At 41.5% G+C, this 18,144-nt stretch overlaps 1 protein-coding gene across 6 annotated transcripts in view; it reads left to right on the top strand.

Annotated features, from left to right (window-relative positions):
• Positions 1–18,144, top strand: part of LOC121290443 (inactive N-acetylated-alpha-linked acidic dipeptidase-like protein 2) — a 999,957-nt gene that overhangs the window by 710,999 nt on the left and 270,814 nt on the right. For all 6 annotated transcript variants that reach the window (XM_041210891.1, XM_041210883.1, XM_041210898.1 and 3 more), the window contains one exon: positions 2,794–2,886. In XM_041210891.1, the coding sequence (XP_041066825.1) occupies positions 2,794–2,886 (93 nt within the window). The remainder of the gene's footprint in view (positions 1–2,793; positions 2,887–18,144) is intronic.

Here is an 18,144-nt window from a genome sequence, read left to right as displayed (position 1 = left end):
TGAGAGATGGGTGGCAAGAGGGTAGGCATATGGAAAAAGGATCATGGCAAGTGTGGTGTGTATCAGACATCCCTTGACACACAATAGTCACCTGCATCAATGAAAGATATTGTGAGCAGCTAATGGTGCCAAGATGGTGCCAATTCCATGGCTGTGCCTTGTGACTATTTTCTATCCCTAAAGTGGTTGAGTGTACTCTTTCATTACAATGTGAATAGGGAGAAGGTACTACTTTTTCCTATGTGAAGTCCATGTTAGGTTTTTTGTTCCAGTGTCATCAACCAGTTGGACAAGTATTACAATTTGCATTTACCTGACTGCTCAATGACATTCCTTCCAAGCCGCAGCAGCACCACCATCAACTTCCTATCTCACACTTTGCCCTCCTTACGGCCTACTTTTCATTCATGGCTGAGACTTACACTCGCCTTCCTCTGCCTCTCCACTACTTCTAGAGTTGATGGGCCTGACTCCTGTTAGACCCAGCCCCACCCGGAACCAAAATTAGCCCTTCCATGGCCATTTCTCAGGAATTGGGTTTGCAAAGTCAGGACTTTCCATGGCGCTAGAGCACAAATCCAGGCCATTGTTTGGAAATAATTGAGGCTTATCATGTTCTTAGATTTACTCATGTAGGAATGGGCAAGCCCTAAAATTTTTTCACGAGTTTAGTGTCAATATATCATGTATGTTACCCAACTTCACATTGTTCCGTGTGTTTCTATGTCTAGTCTCTCAGCAAGATTTTAGTGTAGTGCAGCTTCTGGAGGAGCATGGCAGTTCAGACAGTGATGAACTGCGCAGACATGGTTGGCAAACATTACTGCCTGATTTAAACTTGAATAATGGTGAGCGCAGATAGCCTCACTGTTATTTCCACTGCAAAACCCTGGCCGTTATTCATTTTCGAAAGCTTAGCAAGTTAACAAGAAAAATGAAGTTTTTTCTTTTTTGTATTTAAATGGCTATTCATAAAAATGCATTGCCAAATGAGTTCTTTATTTTAAATTTTAATAACAGCAGACAGCTTTTCCCTCAAAACAGATGTGAACAGAGGTGGAGGAGCTGTTTTACTGCTCGTGACCAGCTGTAAGCTGTCAATCAGTGAACACTACTTCTGAGTTAAATGGTGACTGATTGACAGTGCCTTTAATAGCAGAAATGAGACAGCAATTGAATGAACTGATTGCTGCTGCCTGAAAATGTTAAAAGCCAGACATTTTATACATTAGAGCTTCAGTGCTTCATGAAAGCATCATTTTACATGAACAGCATTTTAACTGTTCACGCACAAGATCTTTCTGGAAAAGCTGGGAAAAGTCATTGAAAAGAACTGATGTGCTGATCTGCTCATCACTGGCAGTAGAACTTCAAAAACCATATCATTTATTTGAAAACGATGGTTGCTAGACAACTTTAGAAATAATGGAAATTTGCAGCATGGAAGGAGCTATTCAGTCTAATCCCAACTTCCAGCTCTTTGTCTGTATGTGATGGCAGTTCAAGTGCATATACTTTCCAAATACTTTCTAAATGTTATGAAAGTTTCTGCCTCTGCCATCCTTCCAGACAGTGGGCTGCATGTACCCACCACCCTCCAGATGAAAAGATTTCTGATTAAATCCACACTAAAGCCCCTGAATCGCTGGCCCCTCTTTGTGGATCCCTCAGCCTAGGGGAATAAGGCCTTCCTTTCCACTCTTTCTAGATCCCTCATGATTTCTTACACTTAATGAGGTCTGCCCTCTGCCTCCTCTGTTTTAAAGTAAATAACCCAAGCCTACCAATCTTTCCTGATAACTAAAATTCTCCATTCCAGGTGACATCCTGGTAAATCTCCTCCTCTCTTTAGTGCAATCACATCTTTCCTATATTGTGGTGACTAGAATTGCACACAGTACTTCAGCTGTGGCCTAACCAGTGATTAATACATTGTTACAATCCCTGTGGAGACCGAAAATTTTGAAATAGACATAGAGAGCATTTTAACTGTTCATCCACAAGGTGAACAGCTTATAGCTGTCCATCCACCTTCTGGGATCTGTGGATAAGCACTTCAAGATCCCTCTACATTTCTGAGTATCCTACCATTTATTGTATATTCCCTTTCCATGTTAGCCTTCCCAAATACATACCTCACCCTTCTCCGGGTTGAAATCCATTTGCCAGCCTGATTAGCCCATTGACATCTTCCTGCATTCTACAGCTTTCTTCTTAATGATCAACCACATGGCAAATTTTTGTACTGTTTGCATACTTGCCACTATCTCACTTCTCACTGTTGAACCCCATATCACTATTGCTCTTTTACTCCCTGTGCAACTGAGCCACCCAAGGAACCATGGATTTGGCTCTGCTTGCACTCTCCAGAAGAACCATCACTCTCACCAGTGTTCTGAACTTAATGAATAGTGTGAAGGTGATGTTTTGAACAAAACAAACTTGAGTCATCTTAATTTCAAAAAGGACAAGTAATTAGAGCTCTGTAAAAATATAATGATAACCTGTAACTGATAATTAATTTTAAATGGTCAGCACTACTCTACACTGATATACATGCTGTCGACAGTAAGGCTGGCAAATTCAATGTTGCGCTGGTCAGATTCTGACACTTTGACAAGCCTACAGTTTTTATTCATTCAACTTATGTCAATTGTTGTTGTAAAACTGGTAGTAACATTGAGGATACAGATTATCACAATGTCAAAATTTGTTGAGAATTCCTTACAATGTGTACATAACGTTTTCTTTTGACCCATTACTAAGTCTGTGTCTGTTTTATTTTGAATGCAGTCAGTAAAACCGTCAGGCTGGAGGTGGGAGCAGTCTCAGAGTATAGGACGATTCAAAATGTAATTGGCTACCTGAAAGGATCTATCAATCCAGGTAACTTATTCATTGTCGCAGGCCAACTTGTGGGATCTTTTAGTGTAACACATATAGTAATTTAACATCATTAGTAATTCTGCAACCATGACAGATATTCTGCAATGTTAAATGTTTCCTTTTGCTGGTTAAGTTCCTTATTTCCTTAGTTATTTATTTAATTGTGTGGTACTGTTTTACTGGATTCAGTCAGTTGTACTTTCTATGCAAACTTTTCAGTTCAATGACAGATCACAGATTGAGGGCAAATTTGGTTACAGAAAAGCCTGTAAAAAAATCAGATATGCACAATGTCATTTTTCGGATGTGTGACAGTAATTGGTGCTGCACGTCTGTGCTTTGCAGTGTCCCTATTCACAAGAAATAATTTCTTTGCAAGTACAAAATGGCTTTTCACTGCCTTTCATTTTTGCTGATTTCACTGAGTGCAGCACTTAGACCAAATGTGATTAACCGAGAGAAAGTGTACCACAAGTGAGCTTTTGAGAAATGGTGTGTTCTACCATGACCATTAAATTAAAATTGAATCTGTCAAGCAGTTGAAGTGCTTTGTCCACTCCAATTTTTTCCATGAATAGCCAGCTCTTTAAGAAAGTTGCATGTATATTACTTCATTACCTCTGGAGCTGGTGCCCCTTTCTCCCCTTATTTCAGTAAGCGAGTGGTCAATCTATGGAACAAGCTCCCCAGGGAGATGGTGGAAGCAGTTAGTATTGATTCATTTAAATGCAAATGAGGTAGGTTTCTTTTAGAAAATAACCTTTTGGAATACAGTAAAAGAGTAATCTGAGCCATGACATACGATAAGTGTAGCATTCCTGAAAGGAGCAGGTGGCTTTGGACCTATGGTTCTCAAAGCTCTCCACCACTTGGGTTTTCCGCACATTACGTCTGGTTCTGTTGTTGGTTGATTGATGAAGATTGATTACTATGATTAGGCAACAGCTTCATTATTATATTATGTGAGCATCAAATTGGTAGAAGGCTAAATAGTTGGACCTTGGCCTTTGTTTATCTAGCAGTTCCTGTGTTCCTCTGTAACAGCGGCTATGTCCTGATTTTTTTTTTAACTTATTCATTCTGCGATGTGAGCATGGCTGGTAGAGCCAGCATTTATTACCCATCCTAATTGCCCTTGAGAACGTGGTGGTGAACCACCTTCTTGAGTCGCTGCAGTCCATATTGTGTAGATACACCCAAAGTGTTGTTAAGGAGGAAGTTCTAGGATTTTGACCTAGTGACTGTGAAGGAATGGCGATACAGTTCCAAGTCAGGATGGTGTGTGGCTTGGAAGGGTGTTCCCATGCCCTTGACCTTCCAGGTGGTAGAGACTACAAGTTTAGAAGAAACTATCAAAGGAACCTTGGCGAGTTGCTTGTAGATGGTACACACTGCTACCACTGTGCATCAGTGGTGGAGGGAGGGAATGTTTAAGGTCAAGCATGGGGTGCCAGGGTTGCTTTGTCCTGGAAACGTGTTGAGTTTCATGAGTGTTGTTGGGTTACACTCATCCAGGCTAGTGAAGAGTATTCCATCACACTCCTAACTTGTACCTTGTAGTTGGTGAACAGGTTTTGGGGAGTCAGGAGTTGGGCTGCTCAATGCAGAATTCCCAGTCCCTGACCTGCTTTTGGAGCCACAGTATTTAAATGTCCAGTCCAGTTAAGTTTCTGGTCAATGGGAACTCCCGGATGTTGATAGTGGGGGATTCAGCGATGTAATACCTTTGAGAGTCCAGGAGAGATTTTGAAATTCTCTTTTTTGGAGATGGTCATTGTCTGGCACTTGTGTGGCCTGAATGTTTCATGATATACCAGAAGTCTGGTCTTCCTGACTTTAATGCCCTCCAGGAGATTGAATCTCTTGGAGATTTGTATGAGCACCGTTGTGTGTCCTTCAGCACCTCTTCTTCCGTGGCTGTGAGGATGACCTGAAATGGTACCTTGTGGCCAGTCTGGGCCCTTTCTCTGGTATCGTGAGCTTTCTTCTCCTGCAGGAACAAAGAAGAGGAATGTTATTTGCCCAACGATAACAGGCCTAAGAGAGTGGCAACCTAGCTGTCCATTTTGGGGACACATAAATGCATTCAGGCTACTCTGAAGTGACCTCGCATAGGTTGCCACTGACAGACGAGTGCCGATTGACCAAGCTGTATCTATTCCTCTTACAGGTGCTGCTGCAACCTGACCTCATTGCCACCGATTGGGTGGGCTCCCCCAGCCCAACAACTGCACCCTCATGTGTTGCCATCTAAACCCTTAAGGGAACTGAGGTGTGGGCTACTCACCTTCATGAAATAAATAAGGTCATTGACATGCATGCAGCACTGCAGCCTTGTTCTTCAGACAGCGCCAAAACTGCTGACCTTCTCCACAATATCCATCCAAGCTTGCTTGGTTAGGCGGAGAAGTCTCCTCCTTTTACCCCTGAGGAAAAGGACCTCTTGCACTTCCCTAGTAGTCTGGAGGAGAACCTGCAGGGAGTCCTCAGTGAACTGTGGGGCCACGTGGGATCTTCCTTCTGCCATGCAACAAATGTCTCGTCCCACCAGTCTTCATAATGCTGGGTACACAGGCCATCATGTTTTCCTCCACGAGCAGGCCTTCAGGGGAGTCTTCAGCTGCATCTCAGGAGTGTTGGCAGCCCTTTAAAAATGACGGCAGCATATCCTTTGGCATCACCTGACACTGCAGCTGTTGCCTCAATGCCCACCTCAATCCGCGGAATATTCCTGGGGAATAGATCATCCTATTCTGATGAAAGATCATCAAACTGAAATGTTAACTCTCCTTCCCTCCACTGATGTTGCGTGACCTGCTGAGTATTTACAGCATTTTTTGTTTTTATTTCAGATTTTCAGTATCTGCAGTATTTTGCTTTTACCTTGGTTTAATGTCTTTTTCAAAAGATGGCACCTCCAGATAGTAGAGCACTCCTTCACTACTGGGTTGCAGTGTCATCTTGGATTTTATGTTTAAGTCTTTGAACTGGGACCTGAACCCACGACCTTCTGGTTCAGCTGCCGTTGAGCTACAGATAACCAGTGGACCTGATGATGTAATTAATTTTGGTTAACAATATTGCCAGTTTGTAGTATACTATGTTCCCATTGCAATAATCATGATCTTAAAGGGCAAGGAAAGCCTAGAAGCAGTTATTTCTATTAAATTGTCTGAGGTAAGAAAATGAATAAAAACATTTGTAGATAAAAGCAAAATACTGCGAATGCTGGAAATCTGAAACAAAAACAAAAATTGCTGGAAAAACTCAGCAGGCCTGATAGCATCTGTGGAGAGAAAGAGTTAATGTTTCGAGTCCAGATGACTCTTCTTCAGAACTGTGTGTTAAAAATGTTTGTAGCTTTTTTTTTTAAAAAAAACCTTCATCTTTGCTCCTCAGAGGAATTCTTCCACCTTCCATTCCCTCTTGTTACGTTGCTGGAGAAAGGTGCCCCAGAATGGCTTCAGTAATTTCTTCAAATATACATTCGAACAGAATATTCTCCCCCTGAATTTCCCTTCCTCCTTAAAGATCCTGTTCATGGCAATGGTAAACAACAGGACACTGATTGAACTGAACCTGCATAATATACTTGCGAGAGCATAAAGTTTCTACAGCGTGAAAATTCATGTAGTAAATCAAGGACGTATTTCAAAAGATAAAGATACATATATCCAGCACAACCACTTTTTGTTTTGAATAATTTTGTTAAAACTTTCCTTATAACTCTTAAGCCTCAGTGTTTCAGATTACTATCTTTCTATTTCCATAGCAAGTGTGTAGCAATGAAGCAAATCCTAATGTAATTACTGTCAACCAACAAAACCATTTCCTTCTGCTACTTTCATAGTTTAATCTGAATGAACATTTGGTTCACTAAATGGGCTAAGACTAAACCTTTTGCACACAAGCACTGATTGTAGATAGCCATATGTTTTGTGTATGGGCTGCTAAGTTAATTGAACGAAAATATGCTTCACAGGTGGTAGAGACACATTTTCATATAATTCAACTAGCTCTTTTGGAACATGACCTGATGGATTTCTATTTTTTCACTGTTCCCAAATTCTAACCACATTGTCCAAATAAGGTTAACTCACCGAACAACACAGAGACTGATTGCTAGATGGATTAGATGGGCTTGCATATGAACAAAATAAAGTTTTTTTAAAAAGGAGTGTGGAATCCCTGCCCTGGAAGCTTTTTTGTTTATTGCTATGAGGTCTTATTCCATGGAAAGAATTTTTCTCTTGTCGGGTGAGTGCCACCTGACCCAAACGAGCGGAAAATGACACGTGATGACATCGGGCGAGCGTCCCAACATCATCGTGCACTCGCTCAATATTTCGGTCAGCAGGCGCATGCAGGAGTTGGCAGTGTGCCCACTATTAAGCAACCTGTTATGGCCCTTAATCAATTAATTGACTAGAATTTTTCACTGCCCATCCAACCATTCAGTTGGCGGGCAGGCGAAAAGGCCAAGTGGCCTTTGCATTTTTGGTGAAACCTCATCCACGGGCAGGATGAGATTTCGACCAGTGATTTCAAAAAAAAACTTTTAACACTCATTTTTAACATGTCCCTGTTCATGTGACAGAGCCACATGAGGGGACATCTTTTCATTATTTTTAATATCCTTATTTTTTATTTTAAAAATCTTCAGCTCGCTGAGGCAGCTCTGTTTCTGAGGGAGCTTTTACTGCGCGCACCCACGCGCATGTGCGAACTTCCGCGCTCACCCTCCTCCTCCCCACCCCCGGTCTCTACCCCCCCCTCACCCAGGCAGCGCTGAACGCTGCAGCATGCGATTCACGCTGGCTGGCCATTAATTGGCCAGGTAGCGTGGAATTGTGGTCGGGACCCGATTGCGGGAGGTGGCCAGCTTCCTGACCGCTCATCTAGCCCGCCCAATGACCGGAAACTCCTGGCCCATGTTTCTACAAATCTCATACTAAAATGTTGTACTTACAATGTCCATCTGATTTATCAGTTAGGCTTTAAAATAATCTCCAAAGCTTTACATTCAGAGGTATATTTTGGAATTGGATTGTTAAATCCTACGAGGATTTCATAGGGCTCTCCTTTCCTTGAAGGAGTGTCATTGTGGTACCTCTGACTCATGGAATCAAAAGACTTTAAATTTGTTAAATTTGCTGGAGTTTTTAGCTACCATGGAAAAACAACAAATAAGTTATGATTAGTTATTTGATTTATTACAGGAGCAATATCTATGTATGAAAGAAATTAGGGAAAAAATTTAGTAAAACAATAAAGCTGAAAAATTAGTTATAGTAACAAATTTACCAAATAAAAACTGATAAAACACAAGTTTTAGCTTGCATTCATCAGGACAACTCGCAAGACAAACCAACAGTAAAGGGAAGAATAGTTAACACTGCATGGGAGGAGACTGCTGATTGATTGGCAAGTGGACTCTGATTGGTCAAAGCATTGCCATGGGGAATGAACCAGGGAATGGCTGCCCCCAAGCTTTTGTTTAGTTAGAAAAGGCACAATGCGTGGACAGGCTCCTTCTGTCCATAATGGACAGGGCCCTGTGTTCTGGCTTCCAGCATTTATAACTGAGCCACTCTGCAAGCCCGACTGATAATCTTAAATTGGTTCCCAGTGTAATTCTTAGCTCAATCAGGATTGTTTAGCAAGTGTTGAAGCTAGCTGTTGCACGCTGTTGCTATGCAGTAGCAACACGAGTGCTGTTTCCCACTAACATGATGCTGCTGTCAAGTCAAAAAGACACTTTGCCTATCACACAAATGAGTAAATGTGGTTTATGAATTTCAGTGCCGGTGTGATGCCAGGTATGTAGTCCATATGTCTCAACAACTGCCAAATCATATTAAATAGCATGCCCCGTTGGCTGTTCGTAACAGGAAAAGTACTGATTGTACCCAACCAGTCCATGTTTGCAAAATTCAAAACAAAGTGTCCAACATTAGATGTGATTCCATGATTGGACAACACTTGCTAAACAACCCTGCTTGTGCTAAGAATTATATTGAAAATCAATTTAAGATGATCAGTTGGACTTGCAGTGTGGCTCATATAATGCTAGAAGCCATGTATATTCACACAGAGGGTCCTCTCCTTTGCAGACAGAAGGAGCATGTCCATGCATTGTGCCTTTTCCAACGATACAAAAGCTTGGGGAACGGGCATTCCCTGGTTCATTCCCCATGACAATGCCTTGACCAATCAGTGTTGACCTGTGGTTTGAATTTGAACAAAAGCTTGGCAGTTAACTGTTCTTTGCCACATTCTCCATGGTAAAGCTTCTACCAATCAGAGTCCACTTGCCAACCAATCAGCACTCTTCCCTCATGCAGTATTAATTGTTGTTCCCTTTACTGTTGGTTTATCTTGCGTGCTGTCCTGATGAGTGAAAGATGAAAAATGTTGATAGCCTGTCTTTTTTTTTCAGCAATACTCAAGTTCTGCATTACCAAACGACTAAGATTTATTTTATTCAATTCAGTTAAGTTAAAAGACTTAGTACAATTTTTAAAAGCAGAAAAAACATGAAAAATGTGCTATTAAAGAAAAGTTTTTTAGTTTCAATACAAAACAATTTCAACTTTACATTTACTTGGCTTGCTAACCCTAGTTTGATATATTATTAGAGATAGATCATAATCACATGATGTTCAATCATGTGACACTGCTCATGATGCTTCATCATGTGATGTTTGATCACATTAAATTTGTCCATGCTTGTAAATGCTCTTGCTATTGCATTTATTCAGTTGTGTTTTAGGGTCATCAAGCCCTGAGTAAAATATTGGACCTTTGTTTTACAGTGAGGTGGATAACATAATGTATAAATCAAAGAAAAACACAAAAGAATAGCAAGATTTAAGAATTGTATTGTTTAAGTAAAAATTTTGACAGTGTTGATCACAATGAGAAACAGCAAGTAAAGAAACAGCAAAATTCAGCAAAAGGCTTCACACAGTTTTATGATTTTTCTTACAAGACACAGCAAGCTATAAAATAATTAAACCAAATCTAATTTACTGACTCCCATGCTGTTTCACTGAAGCCCTGCTTCAGGGCGGTGAGGTTCAGTCCTCAGAGAGAGGCACCAAAGCTACCCAACTCTCAGAACAACCACATTATACACAGCACACATCACAGGCCAACCTGAACTCTCTCTTGTATAAAAGCAAAATCCTGTGGATGCTAGAGCAGGAGAAGAGTCGTATTGGGCTTGAAACATTAACTCTCTCTACAGATGCTGCCAGAGCTGCTGAGTTTTTCCAGCACTTTTTGTTTGTACTTCATGAACTTTCCCTTCCTTCAGTTTGTGTTTCTCTGTCTCCACCCCCTTTTTGTTCTTTCTCTCCCTCCTCCAGGATGTGTTGCTCTCTCCCTGTCCTCAGTTTGTGTAACTCTCTCTCCCTTCCCAGATTGTGTTACTCTTCCTCCCAAGCCTTTGTTAATCTCTCTCCCTCCCGAGTTTGTGTTTTTCTCTCTCTCTTTCTCTCTCGCTAGGATATGTTGCTCTCTCCCTGCCCCCAGTTTGCGTTCTGTCATTCCCTCCCCCAGGATGCATTGCTGTCTCCCTCCCCCACTGTTGCTATTTAGGATTCAGAGAGATTCAAGTTATTTTTTGATGACCCCAATGCCGTCAACCTCCCAGCTGATAATGAAGTGGGGCTGAATTTTCAATACCCTCTGCAGACAAGTGGGCCTGAAAATTAGAAGGAAGTCCCATTGGATCAGCTCCATGGTACAATCCCATCTCCACAGGAATATGCAGAAGTCAGGGTGATGACAGAAATGTTACCTGCCTGGCCACGACATTTAACCTGTTAATCCCTTTGAGGGCTCAAATAAGGGCACTCTCCTGATGCCAACTGGATTTTTCAGCTGGTACAAGGGGCACTTGTCATGCCATGTAGTCACCCAAGAAATGGTAATGGCCTCCTTACAGCAAGCCCAGTAAACATCAGAGTGGAAGGCTCCGTTCAATGGGGAAGGCATTGTTCCAAAAATCGGCTGCAATTGAGTCAGTGCCCTTTACTGGGGGATAGGGAGGCCTTTGCCCCTCATGTCTGGTGGCCCTAACTCCTCTGGCCTTTTATTTAACCTATTTGTAGCCGGTGATTAGGAATGGAGGTACCTTCCCACTAACATACATACTTCAGCAGTGCTCACCCTGCGGGGCTGCCAACTGAGAGCAGCTGGACAGCCTCCTGTTGGCCACCCACCTGTCATCCTTAATTGGTTGGCACCCCCGGAGGCGACCACTAAATAGTCTATCTCTTCCAAAGTCATCCTCTGGGTCCTGCTGCCGACATTTGTGGATTCCCGACCTGCACTTATCCAGATGGCAGGATTGGGCCATAAGAACGAAAATCCTGCCCATCACGTTTCTAATTAGATGGAAGGCCTGTAGGACTCAGACGATGTGTTTTGGTCATACCAGAGCTATTCTCCAGAATTGCCTGCAACAGCTCTTGGCAGATCAACCACCCATGCCAATAAACTCCTCACTAAAGCAGGAGGGTTGGGAATCCTAACTGACTTCAAATTCAGAGCCTATTCTGACTTCAGAGCAAAGTAAGAGGAGACTTAAAGAATTATAGAACTTTGCTCCTCAGCCTTTTGCACGTGTGCTGACTTTTGGAAGAGCTATTCATTTACTTTGTTCTCCTACCTTTTCCTCAGAAACTTTTAATTGTTTTGTCTCCAAATATTTATCCACTCCCTTTTTAAAAGTTGTTATAATTCTTCCACTGCTGTTAATGTGAAAGCATTCAATGTCCTAACAAACTTCTACTTTTTTATTCTTTCATGAGACTTGGGCGTCGCTGACAAGGCCCGCATTTGTTGCCCATCTCTAATTGACCTTGAGAAAGTGGTGGTGAGCCACTGCAGTCCATTGGGTGCAGGTGCACCCACAGTTCTGCTGGGAAGGAAGTTCCAAGATTTTGACCCCGTGACAGTGATGAAATGGTAATATAGTTTCAAGTCAGGATGCTGTGTAGCTTGGAAGGAAACTTTTAAGTGATGGTGCTTCCCATGCTTCCACTGCACTTGTCCTTCTAGGTGGTAGGGATTATGGGTTTGGAAGGTGCTATCAAAGGAGGCTTGGTGTATTGCTGCACTGCATGTTGTATACGGTACACATTGCTGCAACTGTGCATCGGTGGAGAGTGTGAATGTTTTAAGTTCGTTGATGGGGTGCAGATCAAGTGGGCTGATTTGTACTGGTTGGTGTCAAGCTTTTTGAGTTGTTGGAGCCGAACTCATCCAGGCAAGTGAAGTGTGACCTGTCACACTCCTGACTTATGCCTTGTAGATGGTGGACAGGCTTTGGGGAGTTGAGAGGTGAATCCCTTGCCTCAGAATTCCCAGCCTCTGACTGCTTATGTAGCCACAATATTTATATGGCCAGTCCAGTTGAGTTCCTGGTCAATGCTAACCTCCATGATGTTGATAGTGGGGGGATGGAGTGATGCTATTGCCATTGAATGACAAGGGCAGATAGTTAGACTCTCTTATAAAAACAAGAAACTACGGATGCTGGAAATCCAAAACAAAAACAGAAATACCTGGAAAAACTCAGCAGGTCTGGCAGCATCAGCGGAGAAGAGCAAAGTTGACGTTTTGAGTCCTCATAACCCTTCAACAGAACTAAGTAGAAATAGGAAAGGGGTGAAATATAAGCTGATTTAAAGGGGATGGGGGGGGGGAGAAGGGGGGTGGGGTTGTTGGGACAAGCAAGCAGTGATAGGAGGAGATAACCAAAAGATGTCACAGACAAAAGAACAAAGAGGAATTGAAGGTGGTGATATTATCTAAAAGAATGTGCTAATTAAGAGTGGAGAGCAGGACAGGCAAGGTAGTTCTAATGGGGGTGGGGTGAAATAAACCATGGGTGGAATACATTTAAAAATAATGGAAATAGGTGGGAAAAGAAAAATCTATATAAATTATTGGAAAAATACAAAAGGGAAGGGGAAGAAATGGAAAGGGGGTGGGGATGGAGGAGGGAGTTCAAGATCTAAAGTTGTTGAACTCAATATTCAGTCCGGAAGGCTGTAACGTGCCTAGTCGGAAGATGAGGTGCTGTTCCTCCAGTTTGCGTTGAGCTTCACTGGAACAATGCAGCAAGCCAAGTACAGACATGTGGGCAAGAGAGCAGGGTGGAGTGTTAAAATGGCAAGTGACAGGGAGGTCTGGGTAATGCTTGCGGACAGACCGAAGGTGTTCCTCAACAAGAAACTTTTTCTCTTTCTCTCAAGTGCTAAGGAACGCAAGCTCCAACGACTCATCGACACCAACACCCATCCAGGACCCTCCACCCCTGCCTGTCCAAACGCAGTCTGAGTGACACCTTCGGGCTGTCTGCAAGCATTACCCAGACCTCCCTGGCACTTGCCATTTTAACACTCCACCCTGCTCTCTTGCCCACATGTCTGTCCTCGGCTTGCTGCATTGTTCCAGTGAAGCTCAACGCAAGCTGGAGGAGCAGCACCTCATCTTCCGACTAGGCACTTTACAGCCTTCCGGACTGAATACTGAGTTCAACAACTTTAGATCTTGAACTCCCTCCTCCATCCCCACCCCCTTTCCGTTTCTTCCCCCTCCTTTTTGTTTTTTCCAATAATTTATATAGATTTTTCTTTTCCCACCTATTTCCATTATTTTTAAATGTATTCCACCCATGGTTTATTTCACCCCACCCCCACTAGAACTACCTTGCTTGTCCTGCTCTCCACTCTTAATTAGCACATTCTTTTAGATAATATCACCACCTTCAACACCTCTTTGTTCTTTTGTCTGTGCCATCTTTTGGTTATCTCCACCTATCACTGCTTGCTTGTCCCAACAACCCCACCCCCCTTCTCACCCCACCCCCCTTTAAACCAGCTTATATTTCACCCCTTTCCTACTTCTACTTAGTTCTGTTGAAGGGTCATGAGGACTCGAAATGTCAACTTTGGTCTTCTCCGCCGATGCTGCCAGACCTGCTGAGTTTTTCCAGGTATTTCTGTTAGACTCTCTTGTTGGAGATGGTCATTGCCTGGCACTTGTTTGGCACAAATGTAAAATATTCTTAACTTTCTCTTCAGTGTTTTGGTTATGAGGGGGTAAGAACTCACACTGCTTAAATTTCTCTCAATATAAAGTGTAATTCCAGCATGGCATCAAACCTGGTTTACAAAGTATTGGGCATGCATTGAACCATGAGGGAGCTAAACAATGTAAAGAGTGTTTCACCTGGCTGGAATCCAAACTGCAATGTTAAATACATTTAAGCTCCATTAGAAATAACCTGAATCTGAATTGGCTCAGTTTGTTTATATATAAATTTTATTTTAATGTAGACATGAAACAGGCCTTATTATTTAATATATCTCATATATATATCTCAATTTAAGAATCTTTGGAATTCTGTACCGCAGAAAGCTGTGGATGCTCAGTTGTTGAGTATATTTAAGATTGAGATAGATAGATTTTTGGACTCTTGGGGAATCAAGGGATATGGGGTCTGGACACGGAGATGGAATTGATGTTAAAATCAGTCACAATCCTACTAAATGTTGGAGCAGGCTCAAAGGGCCATATGACCTACTACTACCCGTATTTTTTATATCATTATGTTCTTACTACTTACATCTGAAAATGTGATTATATTACATCATAATTGTTCTTCATTAATGTAAGTTTGTTTTAAACATAATTATAGCAAACTAATTTGTAATGTAATATGCATGCACATTTGAATAATGGTTGTAAAATTAATTGTGCAATTATATAGTTGATGTCTAATTAAGATATTGTTAACACTTGTGACGTTAGTATCATTGGATCATCTTACACCTCTAATGTTAGAGAGAGTGCCATTTCTTTATGATCACTACTGCTTTATCTGCTGCACAAAGCACAAATTTGAAAGACTAAAAATTGCTAGGATTGGGAAGATAATAGATCTGTAAGGACCTTAGTTTATTCTCTGATACAGTGGGCTCCTTTAGCTTTTAAAATTTTTCACGCTGCCAGTAGGAAACTACTTAGCATTCAGCATCATTTGGGGCATTTTAAAAGGGCTCATCAGCTTTGTGTGTTTGACAGCATGCTAATGTGAAACTTTTAGAACAAAGGTCAAAATGCTGGCAGTAAAGCAATACTGCCTTATGTTTCTTAGAGATATTGGGCTGGATTTTTGGTGCTGATATGGGGAGGAGGTACAGAATTTCCCAATGCCAGTCAGTGTGCTGGTACCCCGCCATGGTCCCGACCCCAGCTATTTTCCTCGAGGTCAGATCAGGCGCGCAACAACTACCCACTTATAAGCAGGGTAAGTCAGTTCAAAGATCAATTAAGTTCAGTCAGCCCTGTGGGCCCCACGCAGCATCTGGAACACGACAGAGGCCTCCCAGGGACAAACCGGGGAAGTCAGTGCTCAATGATCACTTTGAGACCCCCCTCAACCCCCACCCCTCAGTCTCTCTGGTCACAGCTGCAGCCGCAAGCCACTACCTGGAGGGAAACCCTTCCAAAATGGTGGTCCAGCAGGTGTTTTTTCAATTTTGTAAAAGGTGCTGAGAAGGCACCTCTCTCTCCCTTACTCACAGCTCCAGGCTGCAGCTCCTACAGCTCCTATTTGTCTTCAAGCTTCAAGAACCAGCCTAACTTTCTTAATTGACCTGTCCTGCAAGAATTACTGTCCGGTGACCATTCACGACATTGTGCAGGGTCGCAATTCGCAGTTGATCTTGGTCCCAAATGGAAAATCCTGTCCATTGAGTTGGAATTTGTACTGTGGTGATCTGCTTGATTGTTATTATCTTGGGATTATTTTACTATACTATACTTTACTATAGCTTTACTATAGCTTCATTCATCATCGACCTTATTTTACGTCAGTTGCCTCTTCCCTTCTCCATAAACTTTGATAAAAATGATCCATAAATTGAATGAGTATTTGGTGTGCAAAGTAAAAAATAAAGCTTTCATCCATATCTCACCTTTCATTTCTCATAACATCACATTAAAATCGCATTAAAATCAATGGATTGCTTTTGATGTGCTGACACAATTTATGATGTAGGAAACCAATTAACGATTGGTGCATTGCTGTACTCTATTAGGTGATTGCTAATTTGATAGGTTTGCACCTACAAGTTCTATTATTGCTTGTTTGAGGTTTCAGTCAGGTCATCAAGTGGAAAAAATAATGACATAGCATATTTTCTTTCAAGGAGTAGGAGAGCTCTCACTTACTGCTATGCAAGGACATAAATAAAACTCTACATGCATCCCACATGTTCATCAGTTGATTGGGATAGCTACGCAATTAAGAATGGGAGGGTGGGAGTTGCACATGGGGGGATGGTAAGACCCTCTGAACCTAGAGATTTACTTCATTCATAACTTAAAAACGTCGTTAACAGTAGGGTAGTGGAAACTTTGGAGGGTGCAGGAGCTCCAAGAAAATGTGTCAGCCATATCATTTTAAAATCTACTATTACATTGTTTTCCAATGTATTAATCATTTGAGTCCCCAAACGTCAGTAAAACTATGCTTTCTAAGTGAATAATATTTATGCCGGTAGGCATTTTATTTCAAACTGTGTGGCATTTTGAATCATTATTCTTCAGCATAGCTCGGATTTCATTATGCAACCATTTAGTTATGTTATTCAAGCCAATTAAAAACATGAGTTACAGAAAAATGTACTTACTTCTGATTGGGGATGGTATATAGAGGGGACACTGCTTTTCTTGATTTATATTGATAACCTAGACCTGGGTGTACAGGGCATAATTTCAAAATTTGAAGATGATGTAAGACTTGGAACATTGTGAACTGTGGGGAGGATAGTGATAGACTTCAAACGGATATAGACAGGCTGGTGGAATGGGCAGACATGTGAAAGATGAAATTGAATGTAGAAAAGTGTTAAGTGATACATTTTGGCCAAAAATAAAAGGTACATTTCGAAAGGGTGTGCAGGACTAGAGGGATCTGAGTGTATATGTGCATAAACTATTGAAGGTGACAGGGTAGGTTGAGAGAGCAATTAATAAATTATACTGAGTCCTGGGTTTTATAAATAGGGACACAGAGTACAAAAGCAAGTAAGTTATGAACCTTCAAAACAACTGGTTCAGCCTCAACGGGAATGCTGTGAAGGCTTTAGAAAGGGTGCTGAAAATAATTATGATAGTGTTTCTGAGGATGAAAGGCTTCAATTACGTGGATAGATTGGTGAAGCTGGGGCTGTTCTCCTTGGAGAAGAGAAGATTGAGAGGAGATTTGTTAAGATATGTTCAAAATCATGAGGGGTATGGATATTATAAATGGGGAAAAACTGTTCCCATTGACAGCATGTCAGAATCCTAAAGCAATTAACAAAAGAACCAGAGACAACATGAGGGAAAACTTGTTTATGCAACAAGTAGTCTAGATCTGAGCATGTGGTGAAGATAGATTCAATTACGATTTTCAAAGGAGAACTGGATAATTATCTGAAAAGAAAAGATTTTAACAGCTACAGGGAATAGGTGAGGAGTGGGACTAACTGAGCTGCTGTTGCAGAGAACTGGCACAAAGACAATATGCTAAATAGACCCTTCTGTGCTGTAACCATTCTATGATTTTAGTATAGTTACATTCAAGGAGTTTGATAAACACATGAGGAAGAAAGAAGCTGAAGGTTACACTGATAGTGTGATCAAGAAGGATAGAAAGAGACTTGAAATGCCAAGAGAGCCGTTGTAATGAAAGATGATCCTCACTCCCCCATACACAATGAGTGGAGTTTAACTGCCTTAATACAGGACTCAGAACTCATGAAACAAAGTGATGAATCCTTGTTCTCGTTGCAAAGCCTTATTCAAACAAGCTTTTCCTGTTAATCATTCATTGCTTTGATGGTGGTGTTAGGAGGGAAAGTGAAACAGCTCCATTGAACTGTTCTTATGCTTTTTGTCATAAAACAGTCCAGTGAGTTATTTTTTAAATTAAAAAGAAAACAAAATGCTTCTGATTAAAGTTGCCCGGGAACTTGCTGAATTTGAAACACTGAAAACTAGGGAGTGAGCTTCATTTTCTTTGCCCTGCCCCTGTGAAACTTCTTTGTCAACACATTTTCTTGCCAACCCCAGATTGTGTGTTGCTTTTAGACAAGAGTGTAAAATTAGCAGGGGAAAGAATGTGCAAAAAATATAAGGGCACTGATTTCAACATTAGGTTAAGTAGCTGCATCTTCCTCCTGCCACGTT

The sequence above is a fragment of the Carcharodon carcharias genome, chromosome 2 (genome assembly GCF_017639515.1).
Source record: "Carcharodon carcharias isolate sCarCar2 chromosome 2, sCarCar2.pri, whole genome shotgun sequence".
Lineage (NCBI taxonomy): Eukaryota > Metazoa > Chordata > Chondrichthyes > Lamniformes > Lamnidae > Carcharodon > Carcharodon carcharias.
This window is presented reverse-complemented; position numbering and strand designations above follow the sequence as displayed.